The sequence below is a fragment of the Oreochromis niloticus genome, linkage group LG19 (genome assembly GCF_001858045.2).
Source record: "Oreochromis niloticus isolate F11D_XX linkage group LG19, O_niloticus_UMD_NMBU, whole genome shotgun sequence".
Lineage (NCBI taxonomy): Eukaryota > Metazoa > Chordata > Actinopteri > Cichliformes > Cichlidae > Oreochromis > Oreochromis niloticus.
Window position 1 is genome coordinate 10,807,178 of NC_031983.2, and position 21,390 is coordinate 10,828,567.

The 21,390-nt window shown below is 41.1% G+C and overlaps 2 protein-coding genes across 4 annotated transcripts; one reads left to right on the forward strand and one right to left on the reverse strand.

The window, feature by feature from the left end:
• Positions 1-71: 71 nt before the first annotated feature.
• On the reverse strand, positions 72-10,952 carry coq6 (coenzyme Q6 monooxygenase). Of its 2 annotated transcripts, none has more exons than XM_005476960.4 (12): positions 10,101-10,465; positions 9,654-9,788; positions 7,263-7,321; positions 5,378-5,504; positions 4,060-4,190; positions 3,867-3,974; positions 2,642-2,704; positions 2,436-2,543; positions 1,583-1,785; positions 1,262-1,377; positions 766-932; positions 72-206 (listed from the first exon to the last, which is right to left on the reverse strand). In XM_005476960.4, exons 1-12 carry the CDS (start codon positions 10,285-10,287, stop codon positions 177-179), a joined length of 1,434 nt encoding a protein of 477 aa, XP_005477017.1. In that variant the 5' UTR covers positions 10,288-10,465; the 3' UTR covers positions 72-176. The 2 variants fall into 2 exon arrangements, with proteins under 2 accessions (XP_005477017.1, XP_003453101.1); XM_003453053.3 differs by lacking the exon at positions 10,101-10,465 and adding an exon at positions 10,890-10,952 and having other exon boundaries at positions 75-206.
• fam161b (FAM161 centrosomal protein B) lies at positions 10,601-20,875 on the forward strand. 2 transcript variants are annotated; one of them, XM_005476957.4, is made up of 9 exons: positions 10,601-10,732; positions 11,850-12,072; positions 12,156-12,637; positions 13,332-13,642; positions 17,771-17,889; positions 19,621-19,788; positions 19,899-19,998; positions 20,076-20,215; positions 20,465-20,875. In XM_005476957.4, exons 2-9 carry the CDS (start codon positions 11,852-11,854, stop codon positions 20,544-20,546), a joined length of 1,623 nt encoding a protein of 540 aa, XP_005477014.1. In that variant the 5' UTR covers positions 10,601-10,732; positions 11,850-11,851; the 3' UTR covers positions 20,547-20,875. The 2 variants fall into 2 exon arrangements, with proteins under 2 accessions (XP_005477014.1, XP_005477016.1); XM_005476959.3 differs by lacking the exon at positions 10,601-10,732 and having other exon boundaries at positions 11,895-12,035.
• The last annotated feature ends 515 nt before the right edge of the window (positions 20,876-21,390 follow it).

A 21,390-nucleotide genomic window follows, 5' to 3' on the forward strand; every position in this document is an offset into this window, starting at 1 on the left:
AAAATAAGCTTTGTGTATGTTTCAATGTATTAAAAAGAAAAAAGATTTAAATAATTTAATGTTAGACAGGCAAAGAGAAAAATAAAATTTTTATTATTTTATTGTATTTTTACATTACAACATTTAGAGCTGAAAGTCGCTGGAGATCCACAAACGGCTGCTGCTTGAGAGACGCATCATTTGCTCGCAAATGCCATGATTTGCTCCTGCGAAGTGAAAACAGACGTGAACTTAAAAACTCTCCAACCCTCTGTCTCGTGCTCAGGAAAAGCCTGTTATAAGCGAGCGGCACTGCAAAATCTCTACACAAGACCTGTAAATCAGTGAACTCACAGCATTTAATGTGGAAAAAAAATGAAAGTGACTTTTAACTTTGTGCCTCAGCAGCGAGATGCCTTTACAACCCGTTACAGTTGTGTTGGTTTGAATCACTTAGTAGGGAATAAAGCCATTTCACATGAGTGGTCGGTAATAAAAGGGGTGTGAAAACACAAGCCACTGTCCGCTGCCTCAGGACCAGCCGTGCACCCCACCCACACACTTTTGGTAACACTAAATTTGAGGCTAAACTTAGATGCCATAGTAGTAGGTTGAGAACCAGTAAAATTATAGACGCTGCTAAAGTAAAGCTCCGTGTAATCAGAAAAGTGGGCGGAAGGTGGGGTCAAGGTGGAGGCGGGGTTTGTGCTTGACAGGTGGTTGATGTTATCTGAGCGATGTCCAGGTTCGCTAAAATCTAAAACTAAAACAGACGGAGAGGCTTACTTTCAGCATTGGTAGCATGTTGGTGGCCTGCAGACCGAAGGTGCGTAGGAGAACCACAGGCGCGGCGTTGGTGGAGTACAGCCGCTTCATGAGGTCGATGGCACCCATCATGGGCAGATTGTGCCGCTGACGTTCGGTTTCATATTCTAGCAGGTGCTGAATTGCTCCTGCACAAACACACGTGAACAGGGAGGCTAAAAAATTGAGAATAAAGTCTACGCCGAATAAGTCCGTCATGTGTTTTCTACATTAGCTCAAAGCACTGGCGCTACGTTAACTTTAGAACATCACATACCAGCATTTTTGTGTTTTTTTATGAAAAGCGACTACATAGAGCTCCGGGACAGAATGGGCAAAAAATAAAACATCAAATGAATGTTGCCGGAAAAGCTGATGCTTTTTATAGTTCACATTGACGGCGTGCGTTTGAGCTGGGGCAATGGAAAAGAGCTTAGTGAAAACCGCTGTGCTATGTCTGTTTAGAGTTCTCACTGACCCAGGTCTTTCCCGTTAAAGGCCGCCTGACTTAAAATCTGCGTGAGGCAGGCCACATCACCAAATCCCAGGTTAACTCCCTGACCAGCCAGAGGATGGACACGATGGGCCGCATCCCTGAAATAGAAACAAAGGACGAGTTAAGTAGTTCTAGACACAGTACAAGTTCAAATCACCATCCCTTTATTAGCTAACTAAGCAAACAGTTAAGAGATTTAAAGCGTACTTTAAGAGCATTTTTTTCAGGACCTTGTAATACGTATTCTCCTTTATAAAGGCATTAACATGCTTGAGCTGTTTCTTTTAGTTTTTATTATCTTACCCAATGAGTGCAACTCTGTGTCTGATGTACTCAGATGCGTGGCCCATTCCGAGCGGGAACATGACCCGTGACTTTGGGCCGATCCCCGCCACACTCGGGGGAAGCTGTCGAGGTGAACCTGCGGACGGCATGAGGGCTGACAGAGCACCTCGAAACAGCGAGCCAGCCGTCTCAATTAGGTCCGACTGGTTCTCATTACTCCACTGCCAGCGAGCAGACAGACAGGAAAGAAGACGAGAATGAAAAGCAGCAGAAAAGAGAGAAAACAGACACCGTCCCCTTTGAGTGGACAAAGAAATTAGCTGACACAGGAGCAAAGCTGAACTCCAGGCCAGCGAAAGGGCTTTCTTTTTTTCCCCCCCTCCCTAACTAACTGGTTTGGCAAGGCTTCGCGAGCTGGGCTAATTAAAAGAAGATGACGGTCAGGCTATGGAGTTGAATTAGCTCTGTTTGAAAAACATTCCATGCAGTAATGGTCGACACTGGGAGACCACAGGTTTAATTAGCAAACCAGGCCTAAAACCAAACGTGACTCAACCGTGGTGACCCCGTCCATAAGCAGGCCCAGTAAAAATAGCCAGCTTGGGAAAAAGGAGTTTCTCCAAACACAAAAAATAGAAAGGTGTATCGTTCCTGCAGTGAAATATTAGTATTGTGTATACTTTGGGCTAAACAATGACTGTATTGTTTGCATGAGCCACTTAAAACAGCTCATCGTGGAAGTGTATGGAGAACCACGTGCCACATATGGCACACTGCATACAAATACAGACACTTTGCAAAATCTTACTGACAGACAGGGAACCTGAGTGTAAATATGGCATTGGCAGTTTATGTATGAAGCGAGACTTACAAAGGCAGAGTTGATGGCGTCAACAAAGCGCTCCTCATCCAGCGCGAGGAGCTCCTCTGCGAGCGAATGGCTGGTTGACCACACGAGAGAGCTGTGCATGTCGGACAGCTGCATAGGAACAAAACGCGACAGCTGAAGTTTCATTAAATGCTTCTGTGACAGAATGAAAATACTGCAGCAGTAAAAAAAAAACCTCCAGATATTACCGGTAACATCGCAATGGGTCCTGTTGGGAGGAACCTCTGCCATGCAACATTGTTCTCCGTGGGCTGTCCGACACATAAATTAAAACGTATTAAACAGTTGCATTGTTTTCTACAGCTATATTTGAATATCATAAACTGTGCATAAAAACAATATCATAAAGGTCGGGTGTATTGTTCTCCGACTGCTGACAGATGTGACGTTAAAATTACTATTATAACAAAATCATTGAGTAAATCCACCAAGGAATTTACAATAAGGTTTGCTTAAATATTTAGGAGACTTGTGCTCATTTCCAGCTCAATATTTTTATTTTTGGACTATAGTAGAGTAGCTTTGCATGATTCACACTTCAGAGTACTTGGCCTTCACACAACTCCTCAGTTCACCCTCTGCCTGAAACAAGCTGTTCAGCTTGAGTGTTTAGAGCAGCTGCAAGGTTTAATATGAGCATCTGTTACTCTAACAGTATATATGTACATATACACCAACCAGCCTCTTTGTTAGACACCTGTTAGACTGCTCATTAGCACAAATATCTAATCAGCCAATCACAGGGCAGCAGCTCAGTGTCTTTAGGCACGTGGACATGATCGAGATGACCTGGTGAAGTTCAAAGTGAGCATCAGAATAGGATGAAAGGTGATTTAAGTAACTTTGCTTTGAATGTGGTATGTTTGTTGGTGCCAGACTGGCTGGTCTGAGTATTTCAGAAACTGCTGATCTGCTGGGATTTTCCCACACAACCATCTTTAGGGTTTACAGAGATCAGGCTGAAAAAGAGAAAATATTCACTGAGTGCCAGTTCTCTGTGTCGAAATGCCTGGTTGATGTCAGAGGAGAATGGTCAGACAGCTTTAAACTAATAGGAATGCAGCTGTGCCTCAAATTTGTATTATTTAATTATCCTTTATTTATCCGGGTAAAAGTCTCGTTGAAATTAAAATCTCTTTTTCAAGAGAGACGTGGCTAAGAGAACAGAAGAAGAAAAACACGTTCATTACAACCAAATTATGCAGAAGACCATCTCTGAAAAGGTAACACATCGAATATTGAAGCTATTGAGGCCAGACTCTGCAGAGGCTCACGAAAAGAGGCCCAACCTGGTACTAGCAAGGTGTACCTAATAAAATGTCCCTTGAGTGTACATATGAGACATAAAATAAGAAAAAAGCATAAGAACCTTCAAATGATGAGGATTTACATTGTGTAAATACTAACGCTCACCTCTGATAGGTGCAGTACAGCAACCACAGCAGACTGGTCATAATTCCACTTGACTGTGGGTATTCCTAATTCCCGCCTCACCATTGAGTTCGGTCCATCTGCACCAATCTGCAAAACAGATGAGTGGGAGGAAATTAATGGAATAAAAATGACACAACAACAACCACAGATTGCGTGATAAAATTAAACTGACCAGCAGCTTAGTCTGAAGAGTCTCTCCGTTAGCCAACGTGACGCGCACCCATGGGATGTAGTCTGCTTCCTGGGAAGGCATGGGCCATGTGTATTTCACCACCTTGGACCTGTACTTCACTTGTACATTTTCTATAAAGCACCAAAGAAACACACACAAAAATGGTGACTACTGTTCAAAGAAAAGAAAAGAAAAGAAAAGAAAAGAAAAAAGAAAAACTGTGTTTCTCAAAATAAATGAGCAACTGGTGTGACTTTCTCACAAGAAAGGGATCAATCTTGGTCCTGTGAATATATCATCATCAGCCACTTTTTCCTTTAAGGAAAGAAAGGATGGTTTTTGCCTGCAGCCAAAGCAGTGGAAGATCTATAAACCACCTCATAAAACACCACTGGTTTTCCTCGGTGGCATACAGTAGCTGCCAAAGTTCACATTTGACAGTCCTCTTAATGGTCTTGGCACGCCGCATGGCACTGACTAATAGTGTTTATCTACAAGCACACCAATCCACACTTCAGCTTGTTAGATTTTGCACTAACACTGCTCCTCATCCTAAAATATCCACAGCTGGACATCCCAAAACATGTAAGGATCCAGATCGTACTCTGGCTCATGCTGACTTGGAGCGGGACCCATCCACAGACCGGTTTCTGTCAAAAATTGGGGTTTTTTCATTGCCTGGAGAGCAGGGCTTACATTGAAAACAGCTGGCGAGGAGTAAATTTTTCGAGTACATGTGCATCTCGAGCATAACAATCCCAAATGCTAAAAATGAGACAGCTGGTGGCACATGAGGCACAAACGTGATGTAACCGCACGCCCCTTTTGTTTGGCGCACAACGCCGAAAAGTGTTTATAAATATGCCACTTTAACTGTGGAGGACATAGCAGAGCTCAGTTTTATTTGTGAACCTCACAAAAGTTGGGCTGCTGTCAAAGGCAATGCGGCGCTATACCCCGTCAGCGATTTAGCGTCTTGAGAGGTGGCAAAACCCGGGAGCACATGGCGGCTTTAAATAGGTCACTGGACCATTTCACGTGTCCTCGCAGGGTGCTGGGGCACTGGCAGTGAGGTTTAGATTGAAATTGCAGGAAAAACAAGGATGGCTCCAAGAGCTTGTCTTTAAAAACAGTCACAGGGACAGAGAGAGAGTACAAATAAACAAAACCTGGGGACGGGATGGAATAAAAGTGGTGGCTTTAGCTGCCTGAGTATGGCAGCAGGGAGATGGAATAGAAATCAAACTACTGTGTGTGTGTGTGTGTGTGTGTGTGTGTTCTGGGTGGGGGGTGCTTCATGTTTTAATCATAATCTTACCAGACAGACTGTCCAGCTGTCTAGTGAGCGCGGCCACGACCAGGTCGTTCTCCACGATGTACGCCATCTCGTCCTCCACGTTCTCCTTATCGAATGTGATCAGGGCATCTGAGCAGGCATCCCAAACCTAAATGAGAGACTCATTACGCCTGCGGTCTACAAGTCTATCCTTAAACGCATCTCCGTTTCCTATATATAGTAAGCAGAGAAGTGGCGCTTCGCTTGGGCTGAACACATCAAAGTTGTTAACTGCTGCCGAAGGACGGCACAGCCTACATGCATCAAACGCAGAGCGGCGAGGGTCACCGGCAGCGCTCTGTGTGGACAGCTGACTTCAGCTTTAATGGAGCTCTGTGAGGCGGAGGACCAAATAATATTTTTGTGATGTGGATTTTTTTTTCTCTCTCACTCTCAAACACTTTCTGGGAAACACAAATAACAAATGTCATGTTTGAGAACATTACAGAGTGAGAGTCAATATTTATCCGGGACCAAAAGTGGCAGAGTGAGATATAGTTTTAGGCTACTGTAATTCTAACCCTGAAAGCACCGCCTGAGCTAAACGTGATGGGGGGGGTTGAAAAGCGTTTGTACAAGGTTAATCCTTTCCTGGGTGACAGAACCCGTCATTCTGCAGTAATATGCTGCTGCGCTACTTTTTTCCAACTTGCCATAAAGTAGGGAGATATACCCATGAGAAAACCGCTAATGGCAGTGAGTTTGCAACTTGTGATAAGTGGTTGGGAAGAAAGATTTACTGAGACCAGCCCAAAAATTGTTTTGGTTTTGTTTAATGCAGGGTGAAATGATGCAGCTCTGGGGCAGAGTGAGTTCCTACTTCTTTTGCAAGACTCAAACAAGATGCGTGAATAAAACTTTATAGAGAAAATCCGGGGGGTCGGGGTGGGGGGTAACGCCTCGTTAGCAAAAAAAGAAAGAAAGAAAGAAAAAGAAACAAACGGTTCGCCTTGTGTTTCAAATCTAAACCCTCGACGCTTACTTTAGTGCAGGGAAAGCCTGCTTTCTAGAGTTGACCTGCAGAACATACTTTCCAGTGCTATGACTGGGATGTATATGACTGAAATTCAATGGGCAAACAAGCCAAAACAGTGGTAGCAGAGTGAAGGTATAATGGGTGAGGTACACTACCATAATCACTGTGAGGCACTGCATGATGACATCTTAGGCCCAGAGAGAAACCCTGCGGTCGAGTGTTTGGTACACACCGACCACATCTTACAAGAGGCACCGAGGCTGCACCCACAGCTGTAAAGCGGGCTCGACTTTGCAGCAAACAACCACTCTCCTAATCTTTCATCTTCTTCCCGTTGTTCACATGAATCTTCATAATTAGAGGATTTTTTGGGGGGGATACTAATTTGAAAATGTCAAAATAATGTATTCTTCATAGGAAACAGTTTTAATAAATAGAACTAGCATGGTCAGAGAGCCATCCTGTACTTTTAAATATGCCTTGTGTTCTTTAGCGTTTTGGGGTGCCATAGATTGCGCGGTGATACTGAAGGGGCATAAACTGCACAAAGGAATGAATGAAATGCATGTCACGCGAAACCACCGCTTGCCATTTTAACGAGAACAATTATATGCCGTACTCATGATCATATGATAGAGTATTGTGTTGCTTGTTCATTAGGAATGACTGAGCGGAGGCTGAGCGTCACAGATTTTTCTATCCACAAATTGCACAGTGTCGAGATTGATGGATGACAGAAATACATCCAGTATGCCAGTAAATTACAAAGTCTGGAGGACGTGAGAAGGAAAAGCCGAGTGGTGCAACAGGACAACTCGGGGAGATGCGCCGTGTTAAACAAGGCTCTAGGTATAATCACAGTTAACAATGTTAACTTTAAGATTGACCTACCTGCATCTTTTTATAGGGCTTGAACCTCATCTTTGTGATGTGCTCCCATGCTCCGATACCTGACAAAAGAAAGAGGTCAGATTGGACAAATGTGGTTTGTGAAGTCATTCAGAGATCCACAGATGACTCACACAGACTGATTCAGGGCAGTTTGGATTTTTCTGCGCCTCTGTGTTTTTCTCTGCACGTTTCAGAACAATTAACAGTAATGGAAAAAAAAAGTATGCCAGTATGGATAAATAATCATAGTCACACTTTGGAAGTAAATATAACAAAAATGAATGCACATGTTTGCATAATGTGCAGAATGTTGTGACTAGGGTTAAGGACCGACACTTTTGGCAGCTCCAGGATCAACAATCAGGTGCAGATGTTGGATTGTGGGTGCATTTTTCCTTTGTTCAGGAGTATTAATTAAAGCAGAGGCATCAAACCTAACATTATAAAGTGCTTAAAGGATGACACAGATCATTCATTGATCTCTCATCAGTCACTGTTTGTTTTTAGTAACCTTTTAATCTTTTGTGCAGGTGTCGGTCACGGGCAATGACGTCAAAGCCAAACTTGACGTCTCACATTTACCCTTTCAAATTGCACCGCCGCATTCAACATTTTTATTGAGACTACAGTCAAAATAAAAGTCTGAGATTGGAGAGGAAAAGTTTATTAATGGGTCACTGTGACTGAAAACACAAATAAGATATGTGAAGGGCTTTATTTGAGATGCTAAGATAAACTTTAGGGTTTGTCTCTGGCACCTGCAAAAATAATGTTTATCACACATGCTCATGCACTGGACTGCATAGTCTACCAGGCAGACAGGTAGGAGGTTGGCATGTGTAGACCTGAACCGGGATAAATATGGTTTAACTTACAGACATGTCACATATTGAAGGAAAAACTAACAAACTACCTTAATAAGCTGTTGGACCACATTAAATCTAGAACATCTTAAATGCAGCTTTCAACTGATTCTAAAAAAAAAAAAAGTCACTGGAAATTTACTGCAGGGGTGAAACACCATACTTTCAAAACATATACCCTCATTCAGTGTTTTGATGACGGTGGCTGAGCATGCTGCCTAACACGCCAGTCTAAAATCTTCCATAGGTGTGTAATTAAGCTGAGATCTTGTGGCCGCAAAGCCCACAGCATATTATATATGTCAATGCCATCTTCACTAAGCAATTCAGTGACCCTTCCTGCCCTATGGGTGGCGGCATTGTCATTCTGGAAGAAACAACTCCACTGGGAATAAAAATGCTTAGTTATAATACAAAGGTGATCACTCAGAACAACTTTGCATTGATTTGCAGGGACTCTTCCCTGGAGGTGTGATTTGTGACATCCTAACACACATTATCCCCCAACCACCAGTCGATCGCAGCAGATGGCTGTCCCACCTCGAGCCTGGTTCTGCCAGAGGTTTCTTCCTGTTAAAAGGGTGTTTATTGTTCCCACCATTGCCAAGTTCTTGCTCACAGTGGGTCGCTTGATTGTTGGGGGATTGTTTCTCCAGAAGCTTTACAAGATGGTAGTGAAACCTGCTATGATGTATGATTTGGAAACGGTGGTGAAAAAATAGGAGGCTGAACTAAAGGTGACAGCGCTGAAGATGTTAAAATTTCTATTGGTAGTGATCTGGATGGAAAGGATCAGAATTGACTATGTCAGAGAGACAGCTCAGGTTGAGCGGTCTGGAGACAAAGTTAGACAGGCAAGGATGTTTTGGATAAGTGAAAATCATTAATAGAGGAACTCCCAGGCAGAAGGAAAAGAGAAAGATCACAAAAATGATTCATGGATGTGGTGTAGTATGACATGCAGAGGGTTGTTGTGACAAAAACGGATGTTAGGAAAAGGGTGGGGTGCTGTTGCGACCCCTAAAGGGACCAGCCGAAAGAAGAAGAAAAAGTTCTGATGACCACCTTCAGCTATTTTTAATGGATTCAAGACCTGAAGTTGTAATTTAGGACAAAGACTATGTTTAAAAAACAAGCCCATCAAGCCCAACTGAAATTACAGTGTCAAATCCCTGACTCTCCTTTTCCTTGGCTTTTGACTTCTTTAAGCTCAGGAGACATATTTAAACTGCAGTTTGGGCTGGACCAAACCTCACATTCTTAGCTGTACTACGGGAAAAAAAAAAAAAAAAAAAAAAAAACACTGCTAGGAAAAACCTCAGGTGATCCATTACAAAAGGAACAACTGAGGTTAAATATGATCCCTGCTAAAAATGGGTGACCAGCCAGCGTCTGATCCCTGGCTTACCTTGTGGGAGCCATTTAGTAGTCAAGGACAACAAACTTGTCACAGAAAGGAAATTACTCAGGATTATATTTTGCTGCATTTTTCAAGCAGATTCTGTTCAGATTTGGTTGTATACTGTACCACTGAGAAGGGTGGCAGAGCCTGGACTGATGGAGCTAACTCTGGTGCTATAGGTGTCCGGGACTTTGTCCATTACTTTCTTGTTGCCGGCTTCAAGCAGCAGAATCTTCTTACCCTCCAAGTTTGGATCCAAACCTGTGGATGGAAAGTAAATGCATACAATATATAATATAGTTTAAATATGAGAGCACATGTGTAAGATTAAACATGTGTAATGAACCTGCAATTGGATTCGTTGTCCTGTGATGTGGATGCAATCATTTGATTTAGAGCTCTGACTACATGTTTTAATACTCCAGCACATTTTAGAGATATCTTTTCCAGTATAGTAGTGAGTGACATTCCCTCTCTGTGAGAGAAAGAGTGCACTGCTACTCTGCACACCAACTTTAATCTGGATTTGGACAAGTTAACAGCAAAGTCTTGCAACACTAGTCGAGCACTCACCCAAGGAACATGCCATTGCAGATCCAACCATCCCTCCCCCGGATATAATTATATCATAAACATCATTCCCGTGATCTGCACATACTAATCCTCGCCTGGTGATTTTTATAGCAGATAAATGCTTTTCTGTTACAAAACACCGGCTGAGTCCGTTTAAGGCCAGCGACGCCCTCGTGAGCTTGTGCATGTTTCAGTCTGTCTTCGCATGAGAGAGAAGCCTCTGGATAAACAAAGGAAAACAGTCCAGGGTCGGGCTTTGAAGAGTGTCATACAACAATTAAAGAGACAGACGTTTCCCCTTGAATGTGTCCTACTAAGAGCAGCCGCGACTCTTCTGTGACACAGCCATGTTGTGTTGACAAGCGCTGCAAGAGGAAGTACTTCCGGTTTTACGACCAATCACAGAAGGTAATTTCCGCGGGTGGCGTTTCTGCCTCTGACCACAAACAGCGCTAAAGCTACCAGCACTGACAACTGGCTAAAAACTCTAAAACCTCTCTTCTGGTGGGATACAAAGAACTGTATCAACTTCGGGAGTCATTAGCTCAACAAACAAACTGTACTGCAACTACTGAGCGTTTGGAGGAATCTTCGACGCCGTGAAATACTTGTTAAAACTCGTCTGCTCCCAGGTTGGCAGCTCATTAGTACTCTCAGGTTGATTTTTCTGTGATTATATTGGTATTTAACGGGAACTTAAGTAGCAGAAGATGAAAAGGAAGTTTGTTTTTATAGAAAAAAAAAGTATAAATCGTATTGAAACAAGCGCTATTAATGGTAAACACATACAACCATGTTGATGTTCCGCTGAGAGCGTGGTTGCCATAGTGACCAATTTACACAGCTCATACACTGAGAGTAGAGCGCATGTGCAATGTAGTCCGTGGATGCAGGAGTGTCAAAATTTTTATTTGCATTGATTAGAGTTATTTGATTGTATTTTCCCCTTCTTAGTTCATAGTGAGAACAAATCCTAATTTTCTTATTGCTTATTTCATGAATTTTGTGTGATTAATAAAAAGAAAGACCTTAGAGAAACGTGTTCAACAGTTTTTTAGCAGCAAGAAAAACAGTTTTTAATTGCAATGAAGAAATACACATTGCTGTCATACACATTATTCACATACATATTGTTTACTATTTATTATTATGTATTAATTTGTCTATGTGTAATGTGTAGCTGTCCCAGTACTTTTGTCCTTATAGTGTATCACATTATCTCAGTAAAGTATTTCACTCTTTCCAACTAACCATCTTACAGTTTGGGCTCAGGAGACAGACACACTAGGTACTAAGTCCTGTAGTTTTTGGGGGTTTTTTTGTCTTGTTTGTGGTCTCTCTAGGTTCTATTCCCTTCTCTTCCTCCTCATCCATTAACCAGTCTTTGCAAATGTTGGCCCCTTCCTGTGTTTGGTTCTGCTGGATATCTTTTCCTGTTAAAAGAGAGTTTCTCCTCCCAGTAGTGACCAAGTGCTTGCTCACTCTAATATTGAAAGGTCTTCACCTTAAAATATAAAACACCTTGAAACAAATATTGTTTTAAAGTGTGGCTATACAAATAAAGTTGAACTGAATTCCTGACAGTTGACATCTACTATGAGTCAATTATCAAAATGATTGTCATAGTTTTTATCAATAGACAAATAAAATATTAAATTAAGCATATCAGCCCCTAGTCAACATAGATATTCACAAGATTAAAAAAAACAACAACTCTTTTTATCTCTTTTTTTCTTTTCAATATCACAGGTATGAACGATAAGTTAAAGCTGGATACTTTGCTGGAGGATGGACTGCAATCAGAGTTAATGCTCCAGCTGCATCTTAAGGCTCTTAGAGAGACCCTGAAACAGCAGCTGCAGGAGACAGAAAGGATACAGACGGAGGAGCTGGAAAAGAGGATTCAGCAGAACGCTCACCTGTCAGCTGATTCAAGTAAAAACACTTCTGGAAATAAAAAAAACCCGACAGAGTATGTTACCTCATATTATTTATTTTTTTTGGCTTTCGTCCACTTAAAATTGACCTATTTCAAAGAGCTGTACTGTTTTACAGGATGACAAGATCTTCTTCAGAAATCCTAAACACTTCCCACAAACCCCTACAATCAGAGAGGCCCGACACCTCATCCTCTCCAGCCTGGTTATCTTTAACAGATGGGAAGCGTTGTTCTGTCAGGACTCAAGCGTGTGAGCCGTTTCCTTTAGCTAAAACTTCACAGCTGATCAAAGAGGAGGAAGCCGAGGCTGAGTGTCAGAAGAAGTTCTCTGCTCTTCCTGTCCCCAGCCACATCATTCAGCCCATCTACCAGGACATGATGGAGCACAGAGAAAAGGAGAGGAAGGAGGCCCACGAACAGAGGAAGCAGTTCTTGCTTTCCATTCAGAAGCCTTTCAGCTTCCTGCAGAGAGAAAAGGAGAAAAGGGAGAAACTGATTGCAAGGTTAAACCAAGTCGAGCAAGATATGAAAAACAGTGTTCGAGTTAGAAAACCATCTCAGAAAGAAATAAAAGACTCCCCAGACTCTGAGACAAAAGGTCGGTTTTCCTTTTCTGACTAATGATTTGGTTTTATGAAGAGATGGATTAGAAAGGGCACTTAGTATTCATGTAACTGGGTTGTGGTCTTTGGAACCAGGTAAAGCATACCTGTGACTTCTTGTCTTAGGCTGCATATATAAGTAAGTTTTAAACAGCCAGAGTAATTACTATAAAAGCTTGAACTGGCAAAATTTTGAGATCAAATAATGAATTAAGACCAAAATTGTGAAGAAATAGTAATGAAGCCCACAAATCTGAAAGACGCCATGCTACACTTTAATAAACATAAACATTAGACATTGTGAATTTTTTAAGGAATCAAATTGAATTAAAATCCCCAAATTTAATGTAAAAACCCTTTAACACAGTGATGTCTAATGTTTTCTTTTTCTTTTGACATTCATCTAAAACTTCAAACAAAAAAAGCTAGTTGATTCAGATCAATTTGTTAGCAGCATTTGATAGAACACCACAAAAGTAGCAGTGCTTATGTGTGAAGCTGTTTGAAAGTGAAGATTTTCTTTGTCCTCAGTGGAAGCAAACTGGGTGATTGATCTGTGTTTCTTCAAACTTTAATTAAGAGTTATTAAGTGGAAGATTTCAACTGTTATTGTATCATATTTGTGCATGCATACAGTACACTCTAGGCAGTGAATTGGCTACAGTGTATACCCTGTCTAACTTTATTTAGACCAGGAGGAAGTCTGCAGAAAAGTCCACTCTCAGGCGACTGCGAGGGAGGAGAATCCTACTCGGAATGGCCCGAAACTTCGCACAGCAGAGCGCACAAGGAAAGAAAAGCTGAGATTTTTGGATGAGAAGCCTAGTTTCCATCCAAAAATCATCCACGAGGTCCCTGATTTCAGCATGTTGCACAAGGCCTTGCAGACAGAGACGCTGAAGAAAATGCAGGTTAAAGATGTGACAAAGTGTCAGCCGTTTGTCCTGAGAACTTCATCTCGCCCACCAAGGCAAAGCAGGACGAGTCCGGTACACTCGCAGGTAAAACATGTTCATTGCTTCTTATTGGTATTTATTTCTTTAGCTGCTTTTGGACTTCAGTTTATGTTCTCTGAACATTTATGTACTAGAGTTCATGTTTTAAATCAGATTTTTAGAAATATTTTTATTAGCCAGGAAAGAAATCATATTAAACTCAGTTTTAATGGATAATCTCTGTATTGAACCAGATGCACATTTCAGAAGTTTTTTGAAGTCTCTCACTCCTTCTCTGCTTCATGGATAGTTTGAGACATATCCACCCACCTTTTTTTTTTTTATCAAATCAGTACCCTTCTCTTTTTCTTAAGGAGATTTACTCTGAGCCACTTACCTTCTTTAAAGCCTCTACTGTTCAGGATGTTATCCTGTTCCATTTAAATCCGTTCTTATTTGACTCCGCAGTTTTTGGCAGCTCTGCAATATAACATATTCCCGTGGTCCCACAGCACAGTGTTTATTTCACAAAATGTAACAAGGGAATTTGACCAGGTCACATTTTTGTTTCTGTGACTTTGAAAACAGCGTGTTTCATGAAATGAGATTTATTGTATGGTTTGAGGCCTTGTGTGTTATTTTTTTCGTGGCTTTGCAAACAAGTCTCCTCAGTTGTGGAATCGTATTGCTATTTTAAAATACCTTCAGCAATCCATCTTCAAAGAGGAATTATTCTTCTCATGTTTCAAAGTTTTTCCGACTCATGATTTGTAACCTTTAATTCAAGTCGTGCTTTTACAGAGCCGGATCTTCAGCCATATAATATTTGCTCTCTTTCCATCCCTCAGCTAAAGCAGCATTTTTTTTAATGAGACATACTTCACGAGAAGATGTGTATATACACTACCAGTCAAAAGTTTGGACACACCTTCTCATTTAATGGTTTTCTTTATTTTAATGGCTATTTACATTGTAGATTCTCACTGAAGGCATCAAAACTATGAATGAAAACATATGTAATTATGTAATAAACAAAAAGTGTGAAATAACTCAAAGCATGTTTACATTTTAGATTCTTCAAAGTAGCCACCCTTTGTTTTGATTACTGCTTTGCTCACTCTTGGAATTCTCTTGATGAGGATCATGAGGTCGTCACCTGAAATGGTTTTCCAACAGTCTTAAAGGAATTCCCAGAGATGCTGAGCACTTGTTGGCCCTTTTGCCTTCACTTTGCCGTCCCTCTCATTCGAAACCATCTCTACTGGGTTTAGGTCAGGTGACTGTGGAGGCCAGGCCATCTGGCGCAGCGCTCAATCTATCCTTCTTGGTCAAATAGCCCTTACACAGCCTGGAGGTGTATTCGGGGTCATTGTCCTGTTGAAAAATAAATGATGGTCCAACTAAACACAAACTGGATGGGATGGCATGTCACTGCAGGATGCCGTGGTAGCCGTGTTAGTTCAGTGCCTTCAATTTTGAATAAATCCCCAACACTGTCACCAGCAAACCACCCTCACACCAACACACCACCTCCTCCATGCTTCACAATGGGAACCATGCATGCACCAAAGATCTCAAATTTGGACTCATCAGACCAAAACACAGATTTCCACTGCTCTAATGTCCATACCTTGTGTTTCTTCCCCCAACCAAATATCTTCCGCTTCTGTTGCTTTTCCTTAGTAGTGCTTTCTTAGCAGCTATTTGACCATAAAGAGCTGATTCGTGCAGTCTCTTCTGAACAGTCGATGTAGAGATGAGTCTGCTACTGGAACTCTGTGTGGCATTTATCTGGGCTCTAATCTAAGGTGCTGTTAACTCATCTGAGCCAGTTTGATGGTGCTTGATGGTTTTTGCGACCGCACTTGGGGACACATTCAGAATTTTTTGCAATCTGGACTGACTGACCTTTAGTTCTTAAAGTAATGATGGACTGTCGTTTCTCTTTACTTAGCTGATTGGTTCGTGCCATAATATGAATTCTAACAGCTGTCAAATAGGGCTGTCAGCTGTGTACCAACCTGATTGCTGCACAACACAACTGATGGTCCCAGCCTCATTAGAAGGCAACAAAGTCCACAAATGAACCCTGACAAGGCACATCTGTGAAGTGAAAACCATTTCAGGTGACTCCATCATGAAGCTCATTGGGAGAAGGCAGCACTGTCAACAAAGCAAAGGGTGGCATGCAAAGACATGTTTAGAGTTATTTATCAGTTTTTCATTTGCTACATAGTTCCATATATCTTGCTTCATATATCTGATGTCTTCAGTGAGACTCTACAATGTAGAGAGTAGAGAAATGAAGAAAAACATTACATGAGAAGGTGTGTCCAAACTTTTGACTGGTAGTGTATGTTCACTGAAATTTGTCTGGGCGGATGATTCACATGAGAGCATTAAAGGCTAAAAATAATTATACCAGTAATTAGGTAAGAATAACAGTAATTTTCTCTAATCCAAACTTTGTGATCAGTGAAAGTTTCGTCACGTCTTCCTTTCATGTGTCTTGTGGCTTTTGTAATTATCCAATTACCACAGTTATGTTTTATGACGCTTGTCAGAAAGTTTAAGGCAGATTTTTAAATATTTTACTGACGTTACAAATATCTACTGTACATTTAGCTTAACTGTTACCATATGTCTAGAATAATCACATGTAATTGTACTAAATTACCTTTTACTGTGTGATATTTCCGGAAGATCCTTTAGGATTTTTGTAAGTGATATGAAATTATTCCTGAAGCTGTTATTGCCATTAATCTTTTTATTTATTTTTTTTCTGTAACTGTTTAGTAAGAGGTTCTGGAAGCAGTTGTGCTCACAGTAATTGTAGTTACACATAAAAACGAAACTACCAGTTTACACTTGTTGAAGGCAAATGATGGTCTTCCTTAGTTCCTTAGTTGATTTAATCTTGCATTAAAATGTCAGTCATTGTTTTAGTTAGGCTTTCCATATAGGAATATATGGAAATATACACTCATTGCCCACTTTGTTAGGCACACATATTAGGCTGCCTGTCAGTGCCATCACATGGCAGTAACTCAATGCATTTAAACATGTAGACATTGTCAAGATAGCCTATTGAAGTTCAAATCATCTGAATAGAGGAGAAAGGTGATTTAAGTGACTTTGAACGTGGCATGGTTGTTTTTGCCACACAGGCTGGTCTGAATATTTCATATTTACTAGGCTATTCCTGCAGAACTATCTACAGGGTTTACAGAGAGTGGCCTGAACAAAAGAAGATATCCAGTGAGCCACAGTACTCTGTGTGAAAATGACTTGTTGATGCCAGAGGTCAGAGGAGAATGGCCAGACTGCTTTGAGCTGATAGGAAGGTTTGAAGAGCATCTCTGAATGCACAACACATTAAACCTTGAAGGAGATGATACTGAGGCCAAGAATATAGCCTAGAGAACATGAAAGCATGAATCCATCTTGCCTTGTGTCAACAGTTTAGCCTGCTGATGGTGTAACAGTGTGGGGAATGTTTTCTGGTAAAACTCTGGGCAACCTTAGTAACAAATGAGCATCATCGTTTAAACTCCACAGCCTGCCTGAGTGTTGTTGCTGACCATGTCCATCCCGTTATGACCACAGTGTTCTGATGGCTGCTTCCAGCAGGATGTCACACCATGTCACAAAGCTCTAATCATCTCAAACTGGTTTCTTTACATGACAATGAGTTCACTGTACTCAAGTGACCTCCAATCACCACAGCTAAGTCCAATAGAACACGTTTGTTTTGCAGTGGAACGGGAGGTTTGCATCATGGATGTGCATAAATCTGAAGCAGCTGTGTGATGCTATCATGTCTCATGTCAATATGGACCAACATTTTTGAGAAATGTTTCCAGCACCTTGTTGAATCTCTGCCATGATTAATTGAGTCAGTTCTGAGGGTAAAAAAGGAGTTCCAACCCAGTGCTAATAAAGTGTCTGCTGTGTGCACAGTGATACATTTTCAAAAAAAAAAAAAAGAACTAATTAAGCTAGTCATGCTATGTTTGATGGAGAAAAGCCATTACATTTGCTCTAACACTGCAATTCTTGCACTATCTTTATGTTACTATTTTCTTCATGTTATTCAAATTCTTGAAAAAAAAATGCAGCATGATGGCCAAGAGTTTGGTTTTGATTTCAGCTAACAAAATTATGTTATGAGTGTTTTTGTCTCTTCATCCACAGGCACCAAAAATGAGTAATCTCAGTAGAAGCAAGTCACTCGGGGCTTTAACGTTAATATCCACTGACACACTGCCCACATACATCACGGACGCTGTGAGGAAGCGCTCTATGGCCATCAGGTGAGTTGGAATATTTTTGGATGACAGCAGATCTTGTCTCAGTGTATCCTAAAAGGAAAAAAAAAGACTTCATTATTGACGTATTCGTGTACAATAAATTTGTTTTTTCAGTAATGATAAATTAGATTAATGAGGCTAATCTGTCCTTCAGTTAGTAATGCTTGTGTTCACTCCGGTGCTATTAAACGTTTAAGTCAGATAAAGATTCCATGTATCACAATATAATGTCAGACATTTTGAAATAACCAAATAGAAAGTGGTTTGAGTTACATAATAACTGTGTAACCAGTGTACACCACATTAATATATGAAGTTGATAAAAACACTATTTAAGTCTCAGGCTGTGTATATGAAAAAATAGCCTATTTTAATATAATCTGTTGTCTACCAGATTAATGGAGGATTTTTGGAGCTGTTCAGTGAAAAGCCCTTTACTTACTTTCACTAATGTCATGGTAAGCTGTGTGGCAGGCTAGGTTAGGACCCAAACGCAGGACTCGGAGACCAAAAGCTTAACTAAAGGCGGCATCTTTATTGCTGGAAAATACAAATTAAAACTAAGTACATGAACGCTGAAAGAAAGAAACAAAAGATGAACTAGACATGACAACTAACAACTAGACGTGACTTGAGAACCTGGAGCTTACGCAAGAACACACAGCAAATGTAGAGAACACGACAGCTAACAGAAGGTGACTGAGGACTTAAAAACACAGGCAGGATAACGGGAGGATTTGCAACACGAGGGAGACACAGCTGGATCTAATCTGACATGACGAGACAAAGGAAAGCAAAACTCAATACACTGAACACGGGACAAGGATTATCAAAATAAAACAGGAAGCGTGACAAATACGAGACACGCGAGCGTCACACTGTGACTGGGGGGAATGAAAACAGAGACAAGTCTAAGAAAACACAGGATGAGACTAGACACTGAGGGAGACAGAATATAATCCCAAAGAACTGAAGGAAAACAAAAACACACCCCAAACATGTTGAAAGAATAACTAGGAACCCAAGAGCTACAACTTAACAGAAACAAAATGATCAAAAGAGAACACTAAAGTACAAGAAAACCAAACATAGATCACTCAAAGAGAATAACTCAACTATTGCAACCAAACCAGAACACTCCAAAACATAAACCCTGGGTCACTGACAGCTAAGACCTGATTTAGACATCTCTATGTAAGTGCCCGACGTCGTTGCTGGCACTTATGCTGGGACTTTTATGGGCCCCCACTCTTAGCTGTGGTCAGTTTGTTTGGGGGGGACAAACGTATATGTCCCTCTAGCTTTTCCACTTCTTTGTACATTCCCTCACATCCATTCCGATTTCTGCAGTCTTCCTTTCAGGAATTTTCTGACATTTGTGAGTCCTTGTATTGATGATTCAATTATTGTTCCTCATAGTGGGACAGTGATCGTTATTCTCTCAGGGATAAATTGAAAAACTTTGGCGGAAAAGTAGCTGGAAGTGCACCAGAGGACTCGAGGGTGCCGAACAGGACAATCACAGTCGACCTGATGTGTACTTATGTTCACCTTCTGGGGCGGTGAACGTCGGGTTGCTTTTAGGGTTTTAGAGGGATTTGTGATTACAACATAGCTGCGGTGACTCAGTATGTCAGCATGGCCCACTGGGGAAAAAAATTAACTTGGCTCCATATTGTTTCAACACCTAAACCATGAAATGATCTGAAATGCAGACAATTTTTACCTGAACAGAACGTCAATGGAGATGAGGGATAGTAAGAATCAAGAGAGTGTGAACTGGTTGAGGAACTACCAAATGAGATGCCAAGCAATGAAGAAGACAGTAACCCTCCATGCAAAGTTACTGGACCCACGCAGCAGCTTGAAAGACGTGTATGACGAGAAACTACAGAACCATCGGTGAGTTCTGGATAACTGAGGCTATTTATTCTGCAGTTTTACATTTCATGTCACAAGAACTACACATGCCTGCTACAACAGTTAAAACTATAATCTCCTCTTATGTGAAGGGAGGCTGATCAACAAAGAATGAGGGATTACATGAGAGAATTACGGGAAATGAAGGCCAGAGTTAGTGAACGCCCTTATCTGTTTGAACAGGTGAAACAGGTAAGGAATGCCTGAACATTACTACATGCATTAGGTGACATACGTTCAGGAATCTAAGTCTGAGTTTTCACTGGCAGAGAAATGCGAAAGCTCACGCAGAGCAGACATACAGAAGCAAACTGAAGAAAGCCGGGCTAAAGGAGCAGTTCGTTGAAGAAAATGGAGAAGCGCTCATATCCGAGGATGACCGCAGCGCTGAAGACGACATTCGAAGCAGGTATGCTGCGTGAGAAATTGTAGCAAGTTTTGTTCATCCTGTGAGTAATACCACTGTGTCCGGTAAAAATATGAATAGCACTGCTGCTGGGAGAGCCAAGGACTTCATGTGGTTTGGTCATGTTGCATTACATAATTTTCTGAGCTTGCTCTACAGTCTTTAGAGAAAAAAAAGACCATTTCCGTAGCCAAGTAAAAGTTCGATGTAATTACAATATAGTCATTTTCTAACCCAACATGTCTGATTTAGGGAAGAAAATGGAGGAGACGGGGAGAAAATTGAAGATGTGGGAGAGAAGAGCGTGAAGTCCAAAGGGGAAGAAATGCCATGATCAAAAAGGTTCAGGCGGCACAGAGTTTTGTGGCCTCTCCACTAGAAAACAACAGTCCTCAAAAATGATTCATGTCACTGCTGACTGTCCGCACCAAATGTTTGATAGTTTAAGATGAGCGGCTATAAATCACGAAATCGCAAAACATCTGGAATTTGCAATCACAAATGGAAGGAGATAAAACTTTATAAAAATGTACATAAGTGATTGCTGTTGGTTTTACAACACTTTCCCCAAGGAATATGTAATCTGTAGTTTTGAAGATGATGAGCATGTTGTTGCCAGAATAAATGGTTCAAAAATACACTGAGAACACCAGTTGAGCCCAGTTTGTCTGTTGTCTGTTAACCAGTCAGTCTCTGTGTTAAAAAGAAAATACTTAAATTTGCTTAAATTTTAATGCTTGTATTCTAATGCTAACCGTTGCATTTTACTTTATTCAAAAAACAAAACAAAACATGTTTTACAAGTTTTTACATGTTTTTAATTGAACAGGTCCCGTAAGAACTCCAGGCATCTGACACTGGCTTTTCTTAGATTGTCGGGTTAAAGTTCCCAGTTATTTCTACAGCCACAGTGCCACCTAAATAAACAGTCCTTACCATGCATCTGCATTCACACAAACCATCTCAGCGGTCTGCCTGTACATCCACATCAAATACTCTTACACACTGGCCTCCGCTGTACTCTTGTGCTTTGACAGCTGACTGCCAGGAATTCGAGATGTCATTTTTACTTACAAACCACATGGGAGTGTTTGAATAGTTTTACAAGCATAATCAATGGAGATCAGTGCACGCCCGTATGGTTTTGTAGGCTGTTGTGCCGTGCTTTGGAGTCAGTG